Genomic DNA, 19,983 nt, shown 5'->3' with positions numbered 1-19,983 from the left:
AAGTGGCTTGTTTCCAAAATGTTAGAAATCATTATGGGAACTGTAAAGATGTGTTTAAAAACTCATTAGCTAAACATCTAAAAAATTTTCTTACTTTACATCAAATTTTGTCTTTCGTATGGATGCTTAGGGCAAGGATAGGAAACTGAATAATACCCCTTAAAAAGGTGTTTTAGAAAAGTGCCTTTTTATGCTGCTTCTGGAGAGAATTTGTCTTGTCTGAATGAATGCACAGGTCTGCAGGGTCAGCTGAAATTCTGCAGTATGGATTACCCTGTATAAAGGAAAAGCAGATCTGTGGCACTCTGCTTGAAATGAAGAATAACCTGAAAAATACATAGCATGATTCATTATGTTAGAGATTCTTGCACTTTTTGCTGGATAGCTCTTCATTCTTTCCATCTGTAGATATTAATTTGGTCCAGTCTGTCAGGAGTGAAAACACAAACTTGAATTGTCCTCTATTTTTTTTTTTTCCTTGCAGTGTTCTAAGCTTCTTTCAGATACAACTGTAATCCAGTTCTATCCAAGTAAATTTGTTTTAATTACAGATATCCTTGATACTTTTGGTAAGTACCTAATTTATAAGACTTACTACACAGTTGTTAATAATATGAAATAATGTTTTCATAATTCTAGAAAGCATTGAATAAAAAATACAAAATACCTTTGATTTCCCAGTGATCTGCTATGCTTGTGTGTTTTTGTTTTGTTTTTGATGTAGTAAAAGTGCTGAAGTAGCTGTTTAATGGCAAATGTTTTCCAACGTAAATGCTTGGAAACCAGTGATACAAATGCGTTATACAATTGTTCAGAAATTCTTATCAGTGAAATCTTTAAAATACTTTTTGTAGCAGTTCTGTGTTTTGTGTGTTAGTGAACATCTAGAACACAACTGTAGGAAAAAAAACATGATCTCTGAATTTCAATGTCTAAAATGCTATAGTTATTATGAAAATACTTTACTTTTGACAGCCTTTTGACTCTTAATATTTCTTTCTGTGTATTTGTCTGAAAGTCTGAAAGTTTTCTTTAGCTGAGTGAGGACTATGAAGTGATCAAAATGTAGTTAACAAATTATTTAATCTATTTTTATTATTTTTAAATGGTCTTTTAGGTGAAATTGTCATTCAACGCTATCTGACTTCCTTGTTTTTCTACTGTGTTACGGAAAAAATTTCTGATGGTGTTCAAAGTTGAAGGGTATTGATGTTTAGCAGGATATGCTATGACATAGAACCAATTGTTTTTTTCAGGTCTTGCTTCCTCTTTGTTCTTTCCTACTTTCAGCAAAGTTGCTGAAGATAACATAATATCCAAACCCTGCAAAGACAGGACACCAGCTGTCCTTCACTGGCCTGACAGAAACCTGACCTGTGTGCTGCTCTGCACTTTATAGAGCCAGATACATTGTTTGTGTTTGTGCAAAGTGCTAAACTCAGACTATTAAGATTCCAGCTTCGCTAGAGGGCAGCATGATGTTAGCATTCTAAAAAGTTTTTTTTCCAGATGATTTCAGTGCATGTTGGAGAAAGAATCAACGTTTTTGCTGTTTAAAAATGGCTTGTATTTTTTTTTCTTCTTCTTTGAAACAGGTAAACTAGTGTATGAAAGAATTCTGTCAATGTGCATGGACAATCGTGTCTCTTTGTCAGGTAACTTCATTTCTAATGTGCTGCTGGAATGAATCATGTCTGAACTGATTTGAGGAAGAATTTGGGAAGAGAGAGCAGGTGTTCACTGAGCTGGTGATCACTTTACTAAGCGAGCGTGATCTTTTGAGCTTGGGCCCTTTTCATGTTTTTAGTTGAAGTTCCAAAGCAATGTACAAGTGTAATTTGACAGTTACAGTACAGGTATACAAGGAGGAACCTCTTTAGGAAGTCTCCTAAACATTCCATTAAAATATGGGCATGTCCTTGTATTATGGAGTATATTAAGTGCCTTATCCTGAAACACAAATCTTTTTTATTCTGTACTTGGCACTGCAGCAGTAACATTAGGTTTCAGTTAAAGCCATAGCCTGAAAGAAACCAATATTGAAGTTTGAAATAAACTTGCAGAAAATCCTTCAGTTTAGCTGTTGTGGATCTGACAAACATTAATGAGGGCAGACAGTTCATGTACCACAACCTAATTACTGAGCACAGTTCTGGAGAGTTGAGCTCGTGCTGCAGCTGTAGAGCTGCCCAGGGCATTGCTGGTGGGAGCTTCTGGAACAGCAATAGCAGTGAGAGGAAGAAGGAAGATCTCTGCTGTGCTTGCCGTGCACAGCTGTGTGAAGCCCGGGGGGGTCAGACTCAACCTCCAAGTTGGTCAAGAACTCCTTTGGTCCCAGCTGAGGAGGAGCTGGGACCTAGCTCAGTCTGCTCCTAGCTCAGTCTGTTCCTATGCTGTCTGCATCTATAGCAAAGCTTCTCTAGTCCTGGAAGTGGGATGCTTCATTGTGAAACGGCATTCTTACCTTCTGAGAGCAGGGATGGGAGACCACTACTTTCTAAATCTGCTTCAGAAGGAGTTTATAAGCAGATATTCACAGCAGGAGCTGCTTGTGTAGCTTTAGCACTGAGAGAAGAGGGACTCAGCCTTCCCAACCATCCTGCTTCAGAGCCAGGTGGGTTACCAGAAGCCTGTTATGCCTTCTGTTTCAGGCGTCCTAGAGAAAGAGGAGGCAGTTTGCCATGCAACTGCATGCCCACCTGACCAGAGAGCTGTCCCCATAACCCATCTGTTCCTCCCTGGGATGGCAGCTTTTTCCTGCTGGCAGCTGATGTAATTAGTCCCGGAGCTCATGAGGAGCTGTACTGCAGTGCTAGGTGCTTAGTGAAAAAAGCAAGCATTCTATCTGTGCTTAATGTTGCCTGCTCCTTCCAATATGGTTTTAAGTAATATTCTTTAAAAAATACATTAGACTTTTCAAGTAAATAATTAGAGTGCATAAACCATCTGTATATGTATGTATTTGATATAGATTACCTATCCATTATTTTATAATTTCTGCTTTTATGGGGAGGCAGGGGCTAGATTTTTCAAGCAGCAGATCCAGGATTAGCTTTGGGTGCTTGACTTCAGCTTCTGATATGTTACTTAATGCAAGTTGTTTTTTCTAGCTGCCCATACTCAGTTCTTACTGCTGCAAGAGAGAGCTGAATCAAGCATATTACTTAGTTTATTGTGGTGTGCCTAATTTCTTGCTGAAAGGAAAGAGAATACAATTTAAAATCTAAACTGAAAAGCAACTTGTTTCCAGAAAGAATGTACCTATTTGTTTCTTTTTTTCCCCAGATAATTTTTCTCCAGAGAGCGTTAACGATACTGCCAAAGAAACATGCTTAAACTGGTTTTTCAAAATTGCTTCCATCAGAGAGCTCATTCCCAGATTGTATCCTTGTCAATGAGACAGGTTTTTCATAGACCTTTCCAAAAATGAACGTGTTTACTGCAGTAAAACCCACACTAATCTGTTGTTTATACAAACTTGGTTTTGTTTGTTTGGGGCTGCATGTTTTCCATTTAACTTTGGATCATGTTTAATAGTAAACTGAATGCTGAGTTACTGGCTCTGAACAGCATGGCAGTGGTAGAGTGGATGTGTGAAAGCTGGGAATAAATGAAAAACTTGTACACGAATTGTAAAGAATAACAGTGTGGTGAGGTTAATTACAGAAAGTCTTGAAGAAGTTTGTTCAGTATGTATTCAGTTTATACTTTTGGTGTTGTGTTTTTAAATGGCATGTTCATTAACGTTGGTCCTTAACGTGGCTTCATTTTAGTTACGTGGAAGCAGCCATACTGAAGTGCAATAAGTTCCTATCCAAAACGTAAGAGTAAATGTTAATTGTGGGAAGGAAGTGAAGGGGCAGACATATAAGCTAATTTAAGGAGTTAAGCATGCAAATTCCATCATCGATAATGGATAAGGTGTTAATAGGTCTAAGAAGAAGCAGTACTGAGGGGTTTTGAGTCTGTGGTGATAATTCCATGCAATAAATTCACAGTGGACTGTGGTACAAATTGGAATGCAACCGTGCTTCTGGGTTTGGGATACGTTTATAATAGTGACATCCAGGAGATGGCAAATTAGAAACCAGTGGTTTCAGATGGTGGAGAGGAAAGCAAGATTGTTGAGATAAGTGAGGCAAAAAGAAGGAAGAGAAGACTGAAGGGAAAATACTGATGTGTCATATTAGTAGAGACAAAGTTGGAAGAAAAATTTAGGAGCAATGCACCATTGTCTATTGAAAGTCTTGGTAAGCTTCATATGTTGCCAAACAGCGTCAACTGCTGAGCTGAAAATGTTCCTTTGCATGTAATTGTCCTTTTAGTTAAATTTTGAAATGAGTGTTGTAAGCCAAATTGCTACTACAGTGACAACTTCGTTATCACTAAAAGGCAGTTCTTGTACTGGAATTGATGGGCCTTGTTTCCAGGTACTAGTACAGCTATGTCAAAAAGAACCTGTGGGAAAATGGGACATACAGGGAGTTCTGCCAGTCCTTTAAATGGTTGCTTTTTTCACATTGAATTACAGCCCTTACAGAGCTCTGCTGTTTCTCCGAACTAGAGGAGCCGTTTCTCATTTGCACTTTTTGCAATCCAAGCATACAGCTGGCTGTCTGGGCAGCTCCTTATGGCAAATACTATATAGTTCAAATATAGGATGTCTGTTAGTATTCACCTTAAATTTTACTTCTGAAATAAAATTTTGTGCTAATATGCTTCACCTTTGGTAGGTGTTCCTATAACTCATGCTCAATTGTCAGTCTACTGGGTAGCTACTCAGGTTGTCTGTCTGTGGTGTAGTTCAGTTACCAGATGTTAAATCTTGTTTTCATTTCTGAAAAATCTTAACAGGGGGATTTCCGAGTGTCTCCCACGATTAACGTCTATGATTAGAGGAATTGGAGATCCACTGGTCGCAGTCTATGCGAGAGCATACCTTTGCAGGGTAGGCTACCATTTAGCACTTCAGATCTGTATCAAAGACTTACTACAGCTAGCTCTGCTGCTAATGGGGGAAAAAAGAAGTAACTACCATTTTTATCTGAAGTAGTCAGAAACCTGTCTCTTCCTTCAGACAAACTGAAAAAATACATATTCTCTTTGTTTTAATAATGGGGGATCTTTCTTTTAGTATTTATAATATGTAAAAACTAATTTTAAGTGCTGCTTATGCCAGTTTTTTATCTTCAGGTAGGGCAAAAGCCAGGACATATTACCCAAGAAGAGATCTTAAAATGATTCAAACAGTCATCAGTAGTGGAAAAATATTTGTGAAATACATTTTCGATGTAGTGGCGGTGATCTTGACTATAACTGGAAAATATAAGGGCTGTTAATTGGCAATACTTTTACAAATTCAGCTGCCATTATAAATTGCAACAAATCTGTCCAATGTTGATGTATTTGGTATGTCTGAATAAACTTCCAGTATGTTTTCCAGTATACTCTTCAGGGGTATGCATATGAATTCCTGCATCGGCAAGCAACTGCTAGCCTCTGCTTTATTTCGAGAGATGAGCTGCTTAATTCATTAATTCTTGAAATACAGTAATGCCTGTATTTTTTTGTCTCATAGCCTAATCATTCCTGCTACACAGTGCAAAGTTCTCAAAAGTTTTTATGAAACAGTTTATAAGCATAGTCTAGCTTTTATTACTCCTGATACAGGTAAAAGAGATGCATAGAAGAGTTAGGGCTACGTTGCACTTACTGTTAATAGATTATTAGTGAGCTTTGCACGCTCCTTTTTATTCATAAAGATGAGCAAACAAAATAAATAGTGAAAACTTTCTTGCAATAAAATATCAGCTGTTCAAATCCAGACTTTTGTTTAAAATAAGGAAACTTATTAGGAACTTTTTCAATTGAAAGGCTTTTGATGTTTTGTATTCCAGGTATACACACTATATTAATACTTCCCACTGAAGATGGAGGTTTTCACTGATTTTCTCCAGTGAAAATAGATTTTCAAAAATATAAATCCTTAAATAGGAAAACTGTAGTACAGATGTAGGTGATGTCTAAAGCATTGTAAAATGTGCGTGAATAAATGCTTGCGTGAAACCAGAAAACTGGTTTTGTTTGCAGTGAAGTGACATATTTCTCTTTAGCCCCATTGTTTGAAAGGAAACGATACTTAAAGGAAAGTGATAGATGACTGGCTTGGGTTTGTGCCAGTAACCTGTGCTTTGTGATAAAATGAGTTGGAATTGCAAATGTTCTGGGATCCCAAAAATTCTGACATCTCAGTCTGAAGAGAGGATCCTTAATCTGCTGAGATTTATTTATTTATTTATTTGAGGCTGAACAGTTATTAACTTTTTGTATTATGCCATGTTTCCATTTTTTGCAATTTTCTGTGTTCTTGAAAATAGTTCTGTATGGATTTGTTCACTTTGCAGCTCCAGCTTTATTACACAGGCCTTGTATTTGTGTATAACAATAACCTTTATTATTTATCAGTACTATTTCTATATCTGTGCTAATATTTTCATTCGAGATCTCTGATTCTGTGGAAAGAATGAGGCAATAAAATGAATATAGGCTGTTGCAATGCAAGTACTAGTATTTCCTCACTGCTTATAGACACATGGAGTTGATGTTAGCAGAACTGTGTTTAAATTCAGCTGTCATTACCTCAGAGTAGTTGCCAGTGGACTCGATTATAATAGCAAGCATGGAGATAATCAAAAGCATGTGATTCAATATTGTTTGTTTTTTTAATGGATGTGACTTGATATATTCCTCTGGAAAATATATTTTGTCTTACAAGTGGAGGAGGAGCATGGGTGGTAGATGCAAATAAAATCTTCCTCTTTTAATACAGGTTGGGATGGAAGTGGCACCTCAGCTCAAAGAAAGTCTTAACAAAAATTTCTTTGACTTTCTTCTAACATTTAAACAAGTAAGCAATTGTTTTTTTATTTTCTGAATCACATAAATATACTTCTTATCCAAACTACCATATAAATACTTCTCAAAAAAAATATAAGTTCTTAAATTTAGATTTAGGGATTAGGGATTTAGATTTAGATTTCTTGTACCCAGATGTAGTAGTCCAGGAAGCATTGCCTTCATTCTGGTTAAGTTTCAGCTGCTCTATTTGTTTCTGTGCTTTAACGATGCATTCTATGAGCTTGATATTTTTTCCCAGCTTTCAAGGAATGCCTCAGACTGTCTATGCATCTTTGTCATAGACTTAAAGAATCATTTAGGTTGGAAAAGGCCTTCAAGATCGTAAAGTCCAACCATCAACATGAGCTACCAAGTCCCATCACTATGCCATGTCTCTTAGTGCCACATCCACACGTCTCTTAAATACCTCCAGGGCTGGGGACTCCACCACTTCCCAGGGCAGCCTGTTCCAATGCTTGACCAACATGTCTTCCTAATTCTTCCCAATTCTTCCTAGTATCCAATCTAAACCTTGATTAGGAAAATATTCCCAGTACCCAGTCTTATGATCTTGTTTGTCATTGTTTCATTTTTCATTTCATTTTTCATAATTCTGGTTAAGTACCTCTTCACTGCAATGTGTTTTTTTTTTTTTTTTTTTTTTTTTTTTTCTCTCAACAGATTCATGGGGATACAGTTCAGAATCAGCTGATAGTACAGTGTGTGGAAATTCCTTTGTATTTGACTCTATACTCTCCTGCTATAGACTGGATTTTACAGTGTATTGCATACCGTGCTCCTGAGGTAAGTGTGCTAATGCTTGGTACTAATGGCAGTATTGCAGTAGAGAGCTAGTTTTGTTAAAGAATTGATAAACTCATTCCTACATTGTTTCCCACTGTTTAACTGCATAGTGCAAGGAGTGAAGCAATGTTTCGTAAAACTGAAGGATACTGAAAGCATCTGATGTAAACACCATGTATTTTGTGCTATAAATTCTTGGAGAAGGTGTCCAATACAGAAGCATAAGTTTTGAAATTGAAGTTTAGGCAACGTAAATGCCTTTTATAATAAATTGCAGAATTCTGTGGCAAAATGTGCTGAACCATAAGTGACACAACTTAAAATGACAACAGTAATTTCAGCTCGACTGCTCAATTTTTTACTGTTACAATATTCGGGTTTGAGTTTTTGCTTTGGAATAATAATATAGAGTTATTTAGAACTACAAAAAAAGTATTAAAAACAACCCTCAAAATACTATGCTTAAGCAGCTGAGGAAGAAAAACTTATATAATTCAGTGGTATCAAATATTTAAATCTCTTTCCATCCTTTCTCTAACCCTTCTTTTTAAAATGAAAAGTAAAAATTCTGTCAGTATTTATGAGCGTAAAAGTTAGCGTAAAGGGGCTGGATCTGAATGCTTTTCTCTTTTTGTACAGGAAGAATGTTTCCCCAAAGCCCAAACTAGACCACTTTAAATTCATAGACAGTATGGCTGTTTGTTTCTTACTGTCCTTTAGCTAGTTTAATTTTTATTTCCTGAATTCATCAGTTTCTTCTGTCATGCAGATATAAAAATGATTTGGGTAAACTGTAGCTTCATAATTGCGTAACATAGTCAAGAGGCTATTTTAGTCTCGAGTCAGTCTGCTCGGCATTCTACAGCAGAGAGTTTGTAATAGTCACCTCTTTTGCCAGAGGTAATTGACCTTGGTGGCAAATAGAAATCATTTTGAGAAATAGCATGGCTGAAGGATTGCAAATTTGACTTCCATAACATAGTGGTTTTGATTAAAATGTCCCTGTACCCATTCCAGTAGGTGTGTTTTATGTTGTAGTACAGTGTTGTTTGCTTGTGCTGTAAATACAGGAAAAGACAGGATTATTGGAATGAGTTGGGTTGGTAATTAAAACAGCTTTTAGTAGATTTTACTACAGTGATTAAAGCTGAATTTATTTATGAAATCTTACTAATTTTAGTAAGTAATTCTTACAGGTTCTGCTTACTGAGATGATGGAGAGATGCAAAAAATTGGGGAACAAGTAAGTATCATGTAATCCAGAAGATGTGAGTCTGTAATGAGTGCCCATGAGTCCCTGTAATAAAACTCTCTCTATCCATTTTGAAAACATATCTTGGATGCACAGTATAGCTTTTGTTCTTCCTGTAGCTTACTAAATCATAATTATGAACGTCTATTTTCCAGAGATGAATTCTAAAGTATGGCAGATTACTTGTAGAGCAAAAGTTAAATTAATTTAACTCGGTTGCTGTCTCCTAAGCCAAAGTTTAGGATGCATAATATGTTCTCTATCAGCTGTGTCTCTGATTCCTGGTTATGCTTCATTTTTCTCTGATTTCCTTCCTTTCCTTCCCCCTCGCCTCCACTGGTTACAGTTAGCCCATACATTCATTTTGCAAGGGAAGTTGTAAAGTGTCTGGCACCTTTGGAAGAATATTTAGATGACTGCTTTTTTCAAAACTAAAATTAGTACCCAAATGTCTCCTTGAAGTCTGTGTGCAGACTAATCACATTAAGTGAATAATTCAGGAAGATTGAAAGTTTGGATGTGCTTTCTGAGCTATGGAATGTGATTCGGCCTGCTCATGAGCTAATCTCTGTTCATTTTACTTGGTAGGTAGGCAGAGCTCTATGAAAGTTTTCAGTTACCTTTTTTTTTTTTTCTGATGTGCTTTGTACAGTCTTGTTCTGCAGTGGCCAAGGAACTAAGTTATGTTAATCACTTAAAGAGGAGGAATTGCCAGCATTAGCATTCTGTGACTGAACTAAGGACTGGTGTAAAAGTGTGATTTTAAAAATGAAGGAAAGACTTTATTTTATGAGAGTGTGAGTTTGAGTTTATTTTCTGTGTAATATAGGTAAAATAATCCACATACTCTGCTGTATTAATTCTTTTGTATAGGTGTTGATTTGTTTTGTGGCACATAGTTTTAAATCAATTTTTAGCATCCTGTTCCAAAGATGGGCCTGGTGTCTCATCTTTGTGATCATTTGTTCTTTGAAGGAAGCACAAAATGATGAGTATAATGAGGTGGGTTTTTTCGATTAAATGTTTTTGGAATGTATTTTATTGAGAAACTGAATAATCCATTTGAGATGGTCTATATGTGTGGAGTTCTATGGTTTTATGTCTTCTCATGGCTGTCAAAATACCACAAAGCAAGTCACATCAGTTCATAAATCTTTAAATAATCTCAGTATGTGCCGAGAACCGTGTTGCAGCCATCTAAGTGAAGAGTGACAGCCTGCTTGTCTATATTGCAAAGCACATACCTGGTGAACTCAAAGTACTTGTCTAATGAAAAAAAAAAAAGCAAATTCTAGTCAGATTGCAATGGGACCACTAATGCTCAGTCAGAAACAGAAGGGTTGCTGGGCTATTTTAAATGCTCTGTACAATTTCCCTCAAGGTAAACTGCCTCATATTCAGAGCGTCTGTTTCAGAATAGCAAAGGACACAGTGTTGCTTGGATTGTGAGACAGCTTCTGTGCTAACTCGTGGCTGAGTTTGCCCAAAGGAATTGCCTTTTGAATGATAGCAGGTTTTGTTTCTTCTATTTGCACAGTAGTATCAGTAAAGTGGGTTTTACAGAGTTGAATCTTCCATTTAAGTTTGGATCAATAGTAATACAAACATGGGTCTAAACAGTTTGTTATAAATATCTAAATATATCACTGCCAACTATTGTATAATTGCTGTTTGCACTTTTTTTTAATCCTAACAGTGCTGCTACTAGAAAACTGACTTTTATAATGCATACGGTTTTTTAATTCAGTGAGAAAAACTTTAAAGAGATTTGACCTGCTCAAGTATACTGCTGTACTGTAGTCAAAAAGGAGAGTGGGTTTCAAGAACTTCTCATTGCTGTTGAACTGTATTGATTTGTGTTACGTTCATTGCAGTGCTCTGCTGTTGAATTCAGTAATGTCAGCCTTCAGAGCAGAATTTATTGCTGCAAGGTCTATGGACTTCATTGGCATGATTAAAGAGTGCGATGAATCTGGATTCCCAAAGGTAACTTTTCTGGGGTAATTTATAACACTTATTTTTTGTCTGGCTGAGTTATGATCTACTTTTATCTTTTACTTTCTATCTGTACGCTATTGATACTAGTTGCCTACATAAGTTGCATGTTATTTAAATAAAGGGGGATCCAAACAATCTTTCTGCACACTGTACCTGCTAGAGGAATGTTGGACAAACATGCATTTTCTGCTTTAAATTTAAAATTTATAATTATATTTCAGCACCTCCTCTTTCGCTCTTTGGGATTAAACTTGGCATTGGCTGATCCTCCTGAAAATGATCGCCTTCAAATATTAAATGAAGCCTGGAAGGTTATAACAAAGCTGAAGAACCCACAGGTGAGTTATTGACAGTTGTTTCACTACTGATCCTTTGTTCAGGGTAAAACTGTAGCCATTGTTTAGCAAGCTGTGTATTTTGCATGGCACGGTTTACCTTTTCTAGATACATAAAGTTGCCAAAAAATATGATACCTATAAATATGTATACCTATAAATATGTTTTATAATCCCTGCTTTTCTGACCTCTGCTTACAAGCATAAGCAGTACAGTCGTGGAAGTTTGTCATTAGTGCTAGATCTTTAGGTCTGCATGAATCGTACCTCAAGAGTAATTATTTTAGTGTAATTTTTGCACATATATTTCTTTCCTGTAAATATTGGTAGTCATTAGAGACATGTTTTTTTAGGATTATATCAACTGTGCTGAAGTGTGGGTGGAGTATACATGCAGACATTTTAAGGTAAGCGATAATTACTTTGCTTCCTCTGAAGGTTTTCTGATGCAGACTAAGTGCCTATATTAGTAACTCGGTATTAAAAATGGAAAAGCTATGAGTATTTAAGATGTATGTAGGACTTTGTTAGTGTACGAAAAATGCATTTCCTTTCATGAAAGATGAATAGGGACAAAAGATGTCTTGAAGCAGTCTTTCTTGCCTCCAGACCCTGCATGATATTTCTTTTATCAGACCAGCTTAAGTCAGGATTTACTGGAACTATAGCTAAAATTCTTTGCTTAACTGGAGTTCTGTAGAAAGCTGATGCTCTGGCAAGTGGGAATAAATTATCCAATTGATTTTGAATCATTTGATAATTACATGCTGATTTTATTACTGTATTTTGTAACTTCTATTTTTCGCTATACAGAAACGAGAAGTCAATACAGTTTTGGCTGATATTATCAAACACATGACTCCTGATCGAGCATTTGAAGATGCTTACCCACAGGTAAAGAACTTATTTTTCCAAATCTGTAAAATCTGTGCATTTTCTTAGATTAAACTAATTCTTAAACATTTCTGATGCCTCTTACAACAAGATAATTATTTTTAAAGGATGGTTGTGATTTGGGAAGCTTTTTGGAACAAAATAATACTGTGGTTTGTCACTCTTTTTCTCTCTGTCCAGGAAAAAAAGTTAAAACAATTTATGTATTTAAAATTAGCAATATCTAAATCTCAAGTTAACAGAAAAAAATCTGAAAAAAATCTGAAAAAAATCAACAATCATGGCAGGCTATGAGTACAAAAGTAAAACATAAATAATGATAAATCTATGTCTACTTAACATTGCTAAGGCTTAAGTGGATTGTAGTGTCCAGTTCTTGGACTGTATGTCAGGTGAGATAACAATTAGTTGTAGAGGTTCTAGAAGAAGTGTTTTGTGGTTACTTGGAGAGTAGAAATGTGCTTACAAAAGAAAATTTAACAAACAGTACTTCTTGTTTTAGTCAAGCGAATTGGAGAGGATGCAGATTATAAAACAGAAAAATCTTCCTAAATATAGAAAGTAAAGAACAAATAAAGCCTGGGTAGGCTGGTCATCTTCTCACTTCATATGACTTCTGAAGAGTATGTTGGAAAAACATCTGTTAGGAATAGCATAGCTGTAGTTGATCCTGCTTAGGGGAACACTTGAAGTGTCTTCCAAACCAGTTTTCTATAAATAACCAGAGAGGAATACTCTCTGGTTTTGATAGTTTTAATGTAACTTGTATTACAATAATTTTCTTTTTTTTTTTCTTTTTTTTTTAGCTGCAGTCAATTATTCAGAAAGTTATTACATATATCTATGATTTCTCTCTGCTTTTTTCAGTGGTAAGTAACCTGATTTGCATGTTTAGGTTGTTTTCAAATTAGCATGGCAAGAGGACTTTTTATCAAGTAGATAGGTGCAGAAACATCTTGGAAGTTCTCTGCTGCTTACTACCTTAATGTTCATTAATCTAATCTCACTTTTCCAATTTTCTACACTTTTTTTTTTCATATTACAGCATAGGAGACAATCAGTGGGAAATAAAATACCATCTATTTGTGTGTGTGTTTGTGTAATTGCTGATAGCTGTTTCTACATTCTGTCATGGGGTTTAAGCTTGGTATTGAAACAAAGTGGAAAATTAGGTAAGAGACTGCATAAGAGGTAGAGAAAAGAAGGAAGACAGCAGGTGTCAAATTACTGAAACCAACTGAAGAGTAAAATTGAAGACTGACTGTGGCTTTGGAGTCGTCCTGTTCACAAATTACTTAGATAATTCTGAAAAACTTACTTTCACTATATTTTTGATATGATATCAAAACTAAATATCTCAGTGTGTGAACAATCTAAGCCCTTGTCTTTGAAGAAAATGTGAATGTCCTGGACCTTCATAAGTTACCGTGGATACATCCACAATGGCAAACAGGCATATGGCCTGTTTTAATTGTTTTAATACCCTGATGTTTTTTCTTACAGATGTCTGAATTTCAAGTGATGTTAAGCTGTTTCAAGTGTATGATTGCTTTTAAACAATTCATGACATTTGGTTCTAACAGTTTTGTATTTTATTTTGGATCGCTCCAATCAGTAAACTGGTAAAACCCTTCAGCCATCAGTGCTTTTCCATTTGTTTCCCTCTTTAATGGAATGGAAAAAATGGTTCTTCAAGATAAGTCACTGTCTTCAAAACAAGATTAAAATTATTTTCAATAAAACAGCCATGATTATAAAACTTATCCAAAATATTTATTCTTTTAATGTGTTGTTTGTAAAAATACCTAATTTTACTTGTTTATGTATTTGTACTTCCAGGAGAAATTCTTGCCGTTTCTGGATATGTTCCAGAAGGAGAATGTGAGAGTGGAGGTTTGCAAGTGCATTATGGAATCTTTTATTAAGTAAGTGGAGATTATTCAGATTAAATGCACTCTGGAGGATCTGGGCAATGGATTGAAAGATTGTTTGGGGAGATGGACTGAGCCAGTGTTTAGTTTATAGTCCACTTAGCTTGTTGAAGATGTTCCAGGCTATGGAGAAGGAGGGAAAAAAAAAAAAAAAAAAAAGGTGTCAGTTTTGTTAATCTATTGATTGACTGCTTAACTGTTCAGGATGAAAGTTGAAATTGAAGTAATGCATCGATGCTGATTTACTATTGACCAACAGATAGTTGTTCCCTGAGCCTTTATCAATTTGTCACTTTAGCTCCATTACATAGAAAAAATTGATATTTCCCCAGTTGAAAATGAATTTTGAAGATGAGGCTTCATCTTCAAATATTATAAAAGTCAAGCAGTCTTCTTCAATTAATTAACAGGTGTTTTTTTGGAAAAAAAAAATCACCTCTTTGTTTTTATATAACAATATTGCAGGGGGATGCTGAGTTATAGTAATTCAGTGAGAGAGACTGGATTGAGTTGTACTTTTTATAAAAGAAAAACAAAGCAAACAAAAAAAACCATCTCCATGCATTTAAAATACTATTTTTTTTTGTTTTTTTCATCATCTGTAAGTTTGGGAAATATGAAGATAATCATTTTCTGCCCAATGTAGAACTGTTGTAACACAGTCTCAGTAAAAGATCAAGTTTTTGTTAGCAGAAACTTTATAAGGAAATTGCCTTTTAGCAAAAACCTCCAGCATTCGACTGTGAGAAATACAGTCAAAGATAGCTTTAAACAGCAGAAGAAGCACAGAGAGTGGTAAATGCTGTGCAGGTTCCTAAGTGGTTTAGATGCTCAGTATATGAACAGATACACTGGTCGTTGACTCTTTCAGTCCTGTCCTCCATGTGGTAGAAGATTGAATTTGTGATAAACAGTTCTAATTAAAAGGAGGGAAACCTGCTTTCGAGTTTTTACACGTTTTTGATGTTCCTCTTCAAGCAATTGAATTGAAAAGCTTTTAATGCTAAGTAGCCAAAGAGCCTTTTTTATAGAAACTATATTACTTTTGGTACGTCTAGGAATGTTTTGTTTTGACGTTCTTAGATTGACTCAACTTATCACATGTCTAGCTTGTTGTGTCCCTTAAAGTTAGATTCCATGGCTTGGCAATAAAGCTCCATGTATTAAGATAAATTTTCTTGACTGGCGTTAATTGGAGTTCTATGTCTGTTAACCATATGATCTTTGAATTCCTGAAGGCTAATAAAAAAAAAAAAAGAAATATAAAACTTCTGTAGATTGTTAGTGTCTTACAGCATTGCTGGTAGGAATTACTTGTTTAAGGGGTGTGCTATTCATTGTTTTTCATTTTGACAGTGCAGGATTTTTCATTGCTTTTTCTAAAACATTTTATAGGCATCAGCAGGAATCTACAAAGGATCCTGTTATACTCAATGCTCTTCTGCATATCTGCAAGACAATGCATGACTCTGTGAAGTAAGTAACTTTACTCATATAACTATCATTTATGCAAAGTTTGGCTGCTTGGTGTACAGTTGCACACTTCTGAGACTGTTTCATGGTGGATTAAGACATGAATCCCATAAGTAATGAGGGAAGAGCTGTGCGGTGAAGTGGTAGCAGATACTATTTGTTCCTTAATTAGTGCTTTATATGGAATACTGAAACAGAATTTTTAAAGGGAAGTAGCAGCAGTTTTATAGAGGTTTTTAGTAACACAAAGGCACTCAAAAGTACATTTTAAAAAATATTTCTGGGAATGAAACTAGTGTCATCTTTGAGTTACAGTGAATAAGAGACTTTATGAGTTTAAATACGTAGCTATTAAAGCAAAGATTGCCATCTTTAATTTATACCTTTATACCCTGCTTTCAGCCATTACCAAGGGGTATGAAATCTTTAAAAGTACAGCTGGAAGACTTCTAGGAACATCAGTAAAGGAACCTAAAGCAGTGGAGAAGCTTTTGAGTCATCTTTTTCCTTAAATCCTCCTCTTCCCTTTTCGCCTTGATTTTGAGTGCTGAGGTTAGGGATCTAGTTTGTGCCCGGTTGCAAACCCCCTGTTTGAATGGCAGTTGTGTAAAGGTCAGTTCCATTTTTTTTTTCTATGCCAGATGCCTTCTGATATGCCAGGTTCTCAGCAACTGTGACTTGACAGTCTACCTGTAATTTCAGCTGATATTTATTTAAAAGCTATAAATAGAAAAAAAAGGGGGGTTGTATGCCAAACTTGGGACTGTGACGATAGTTCAATTTTGTTCCATTTTTGTAATAGTTTAAAGTAGAGTGTCTTAGAATATGAGCCAGATACTTGTGAATCAAATTTCAAAAACTTCTGTGTACTGTGGAAAACAAATGTGGTTAGTAGGTTGTTTTATTTATTTATTTTCCAAAAATCACACACATCTGCATCTGACTGAAAAGAGAGCCACAATTACCAGTGTGAAAATTTTCTCTCTTAAGAGCAAGAATTACCCTGCACGCACACTTTCTGGTTTGAACCCAGAGCCTCTTAGTATGGCAGGTACTTCAAAGGAACTTGTAACTTTCTCAGTCTTGATATGCAAGATTTATTGTCAATTACAAAGTCAGGTTTGGCGTGCGATTACAATTTATACCAGTTTGACTGCTTTATTTTGAGTTAGAACACTGCATTTGTCTGTATGTTGCAGTAAAAGCCTCTTCAACCTTTAAATAGAAGAATGCATTGAAGCTAAAACAACTTACTAAAAAAATCAAGCAGTATATGGCAACCCATATTTGGTACTTCCTCTGACATTTTGCCAAAAAAATTTTGCTGGTTTTTGGAGCTCCTTAAAATTCCTTAAACCAGCAGTTCTTTTAGCTGAGACAAGATGATGTACATCATTTGCTCGGTTCCGTCTGTCATCTTTTATTGGCAAATCATCATACTTCTAACTACATTAAAGTAACTCCTGCATCAACTCCTGCATCTATTCTCGCATCCTGGTTCAGGAAATTCCCAGCCCATTGTGTAGGATTCATTAACCCAATAACAGCTGTTGGAGGGTGACAGCCTTCAGACTGGCAGTGGCATGATTCAGAATTGAATTGGAAACCTATAATTGACCTGGAGATCCCATTACAACTCTTCTGAGCCTCTTGGAGCCCATCAGTTGACTCTCTTGATTGGCAGTGCCCTAATGTGCTAATCATGCTGAGATTTTCTTTCTTCCTTTGCTGAATTTGTATAATAAAACTATTGTCCTCTTCCCATCTGGTGTCTGAGCTAGGAAAATGGTAATTGCTACACTAAAGTTCAAAGCTGGTGCCAACTACATAATAGTTGAAAGATTAAATTATATTAGTTAATTGTTATTTATCTTTTTATTTATCCATTTTCAGTGAAACAGATTTGACTTACTGGATTTTCTTGTGATGTAAATTGGTTTCAAATAAGATTTAGACTCTTTCTACAGAATAGGTATCCCTGATAATTTAAAAAGAATCTTGTTTTTATGTATCAGTTTAGTAAGTTCTTATAGTGCTGCCTTTTTGATATTTTAGTAACAAGGCTATGTTAAAGACAATTTTTAAATTATGTAACAGGGTTAGTCATTAAAAAAAAAAAAAGTAAATACTGTTTTTTCTAAAATAAACACATGGATTATTATATACTATTTAAAGTGTATATTAAAAGCTTTTCCCCGTTAATAGGATGATTTTTCTCCTAAAAATTGCTTTATTAATTTATTTAGGATTTTATAATCAGTTCCTACTCAAGTTCTCATGTTGTAACACAAGACTGAAGCCATTTTCTTGCTTGCTTGATTCAGTTAAGAACCTTAGCTTAGCTACCTTCTGTTCATGCTGAATCTAAGTTGCTGTAAAATCTAAAGACTTTTTACAATTCTTAAATTTAGGAATTTAGTTTGGTGCATGGCTGATTTGAAGATATGTATATTAAAATTATTCTCATTTTATAACTAAAATTATGAGATTAATGGTCTCAGTATGCAATAACTAACTTATACAGACATAAAATTGCATAAATTAGCATGTATCATTCAAACATTTTCAGATAAATAGTTAAACAACATTCAGAAATTTACCATTTATGTTTTCTGTTATAGTGCACTGACACTTGAGGATGAGAAAAGAATGTTAGCAGCTTTGATAAATGGATTCATAAAAATGGTGAGTGACAATTGTATGCAACTGTTGGGGAGTACCTTACAGCTTGGATTTTCATGAGATCCCCATGAGAAACAGGTGCCTATGTAACTAAATTAGAGACGGTATATGACTTGCCAAAGACTGTTGAAAACCCCAACCAGTGTATTTTAGTGAAATAAGTATGTGCGTGTTGAAAAAAATATCAGACAGTGTTGAAACTGGCATGGTGTGGTATGCTAGTTTAAACTGTACATGTATATTTAATCATTTTTCTGCTATTTTATTAATCTCGGGTAAAACGTGCTAGGTATTTAAAAGCTAAACGGTAATTAGTCATTATATTACAGCCTCAGAGAGATCACGCTTTTGTGAAATCTCACTACCTATCCCTAAATGAGACCATTTATCTCATTTACAACAGAGATCATTTCTATCATTAAATCAGTAGTCCCACTAAAACTCCAGTTGATTTGAAATTAATTTTTAACCCTTGCCTCCTTCTAATCCCAGTAAAATCTTTTGTTCCTGTCCCGTGTTTGAGATGTCAGGTTGTTCTAGGGAGATGTTTGTAAGCTTTTGTTGTTGTTGCTCTTCTCATTCTCTAACCAGATACTTTCAATCTTGCATTTCTTTTGTATAGTAATAGCTGACAGGCTTTGTCTCTATTTATCCCCTTTATTCTTTGTTGTAATTTTATGAATTTATCTCTAGATGGTTGCTCTCTCTTCAGTTTTCATATTTAGCTATATAATAGGATGTTTTTAATATAGATATTTTTCTTTATTAAGGGTTACATGCAATACAATGTACAATTTTCTTTGAGAGGATTACATACATTGAATAATATTTGACGTGGCTTTACAGTCATGTCTGGGGAGAAGAGTGGAGGGACAAGAATCCCAGAACAGCAAAATGACTTGGTACAATTTTTAAACAGGCATACGTTAAGATATGGAGGGGAAAAGTAGTTATAAGTCATTCTTACAGCCAGGCTTTTTAGTGGAAAATGATACATTCTTAGAGGAGTTTTCTTAAGACTAGGGCTAGAGAATCAGCAGTTGCACAAATATAAGAAAGGCAAGGCAGTCAAGTCTGTAACACAACACAATCTGGTGCAGATCCTTTGATCTTTAACTGTATAGATTAAATGCAAGTTTTTACATAATTAAAAGGAAAATTCTTTCACATGTGACTTGAGAAATAAGGAATAATGCAACCATTACTCTTATTAGAAAAAAAGCAATCCATTTGAATACATAAATGTAGACTGCCTGGAGACTGTTTCTCTTGCTAGGCTTTTGATTGACAGCTGAGACACTCTAGCTGACAGTGCTCAGGTTTTGAAATCTGAAGGGTTGGAAGTGGGGCGTTCTCACACATAGGCTGTTTTTGACTTCTCTTCTTTCCTGCCAGCATGCAAGGTTACAGGCTTTGCCATACAACATAAACATTTATTAAATAAATTTGAGGAAAAAACTCTTTTGTTACTGGTATACCTAGTTACAAAAATGATCATTTTTCTTTGAGGCTCTGTAATGACTGGGAATTAGGAATCTGAATACAGATTCACTGATTTATTTCTTTTTTTTTTTTTTAATGAAAAAAAAAAACAAAACATGGTACGGTCTATACCAATCCTATATAATCTAGGAGATAAATTTTGATTCTTGATAAGTATTTAGTTTGTTAAGTAGACCATGTGGAATGTGAACAACAAAAAAAATCAGCAAAACCT

General features: G+C 35.2%; 1 protein-coding gene across 2 annotated transcripts in view; it reads left to right on the top strand.

Annotated features, from left to right (window-relative positions):
* VPS35L (VPS35 endosomal protein sorting factor like) overlaps window positions 1–19,983 on the top strand; it is a 55,423-nt gene that overhangs the window by 10,632 nt on the left and 24,808 nt on the right. For both annotated transcript variants that reach the window (XM_035339159.1, XM_035339160.1), the window contains exons 8-23: window positions 485–569; window positions 1,596–1,655; window positions 3,286–3,382; window positions 3,774–3,821; window positions 4,855–4,948; window positions 6,830–6,907; window positions 7,579–7,701; window positions 8,898–8,944; window positions 10,828–10,939; window positions 11,173–11,289; window positions 11,640–11,693; window positions 12,100–12,180; window positions 12,987–13,049; window positions 14,020–14,105; window positions 15,507–15,587; window positions 18,206–18,269. In XM_035339159.1, the coding sequence (XP_035195050.1) occupies window positions 485–569; window positions 1,596–1,655; window positions 3,286–3,382; window positions 3,774–3,821; window positions 4,855–4,948; window positions 6,830–6,907; window positions 7,579–7,701; window positions 8,898–8,944; window positions 10,828–10,939; window positions 11,173–11,289; window positions 11,640–11,693; window positions 12,100–12,180; window positions 12,987–13,049; window positions 14,020–14,105; window positions 15,507–15,587; window positions 18,206–18,269 (1,290 nt within the window). The remainder of the gene's footprint in view (window positions 1–484; window positions 570–1,595; window positions 1,656–3,285; window positions 3,383–3,773; window positions 3,822–4,854; window positions 4,949–6,829; window positions 6,908–7,578; window positions 7,702–8,897; window positions 8,945–10,827; window positions 10,940–11,172; window positions 11,290–11,639; window positions 11,694–12,099; window positions 12,181–12,986; window positions 13,050–14,019; window positions 14,106–15,506; window positions 15,588–18,205; window positions 18,270–19,983) is intronic.

Source organism: Oxyura jamaicensis, chromosome 14, assembly GCF_011077185.1.
Source record: "Oxyura jamaicensis isolate SHBP4307 breed ruddy duck chromosome 14, BPBGC_Ojam_1.0, whole genome shotgun sequence".
Taxonomy (NCBI): Eukaryota; Metazoa; Chordata; class Aves; order Anseriformes; family Anatidae; genus Oxyura; species Oxyura jamaicensis.
This window is presented reverse-complemented; position numbering and strand designations above follow the sequence as displayed.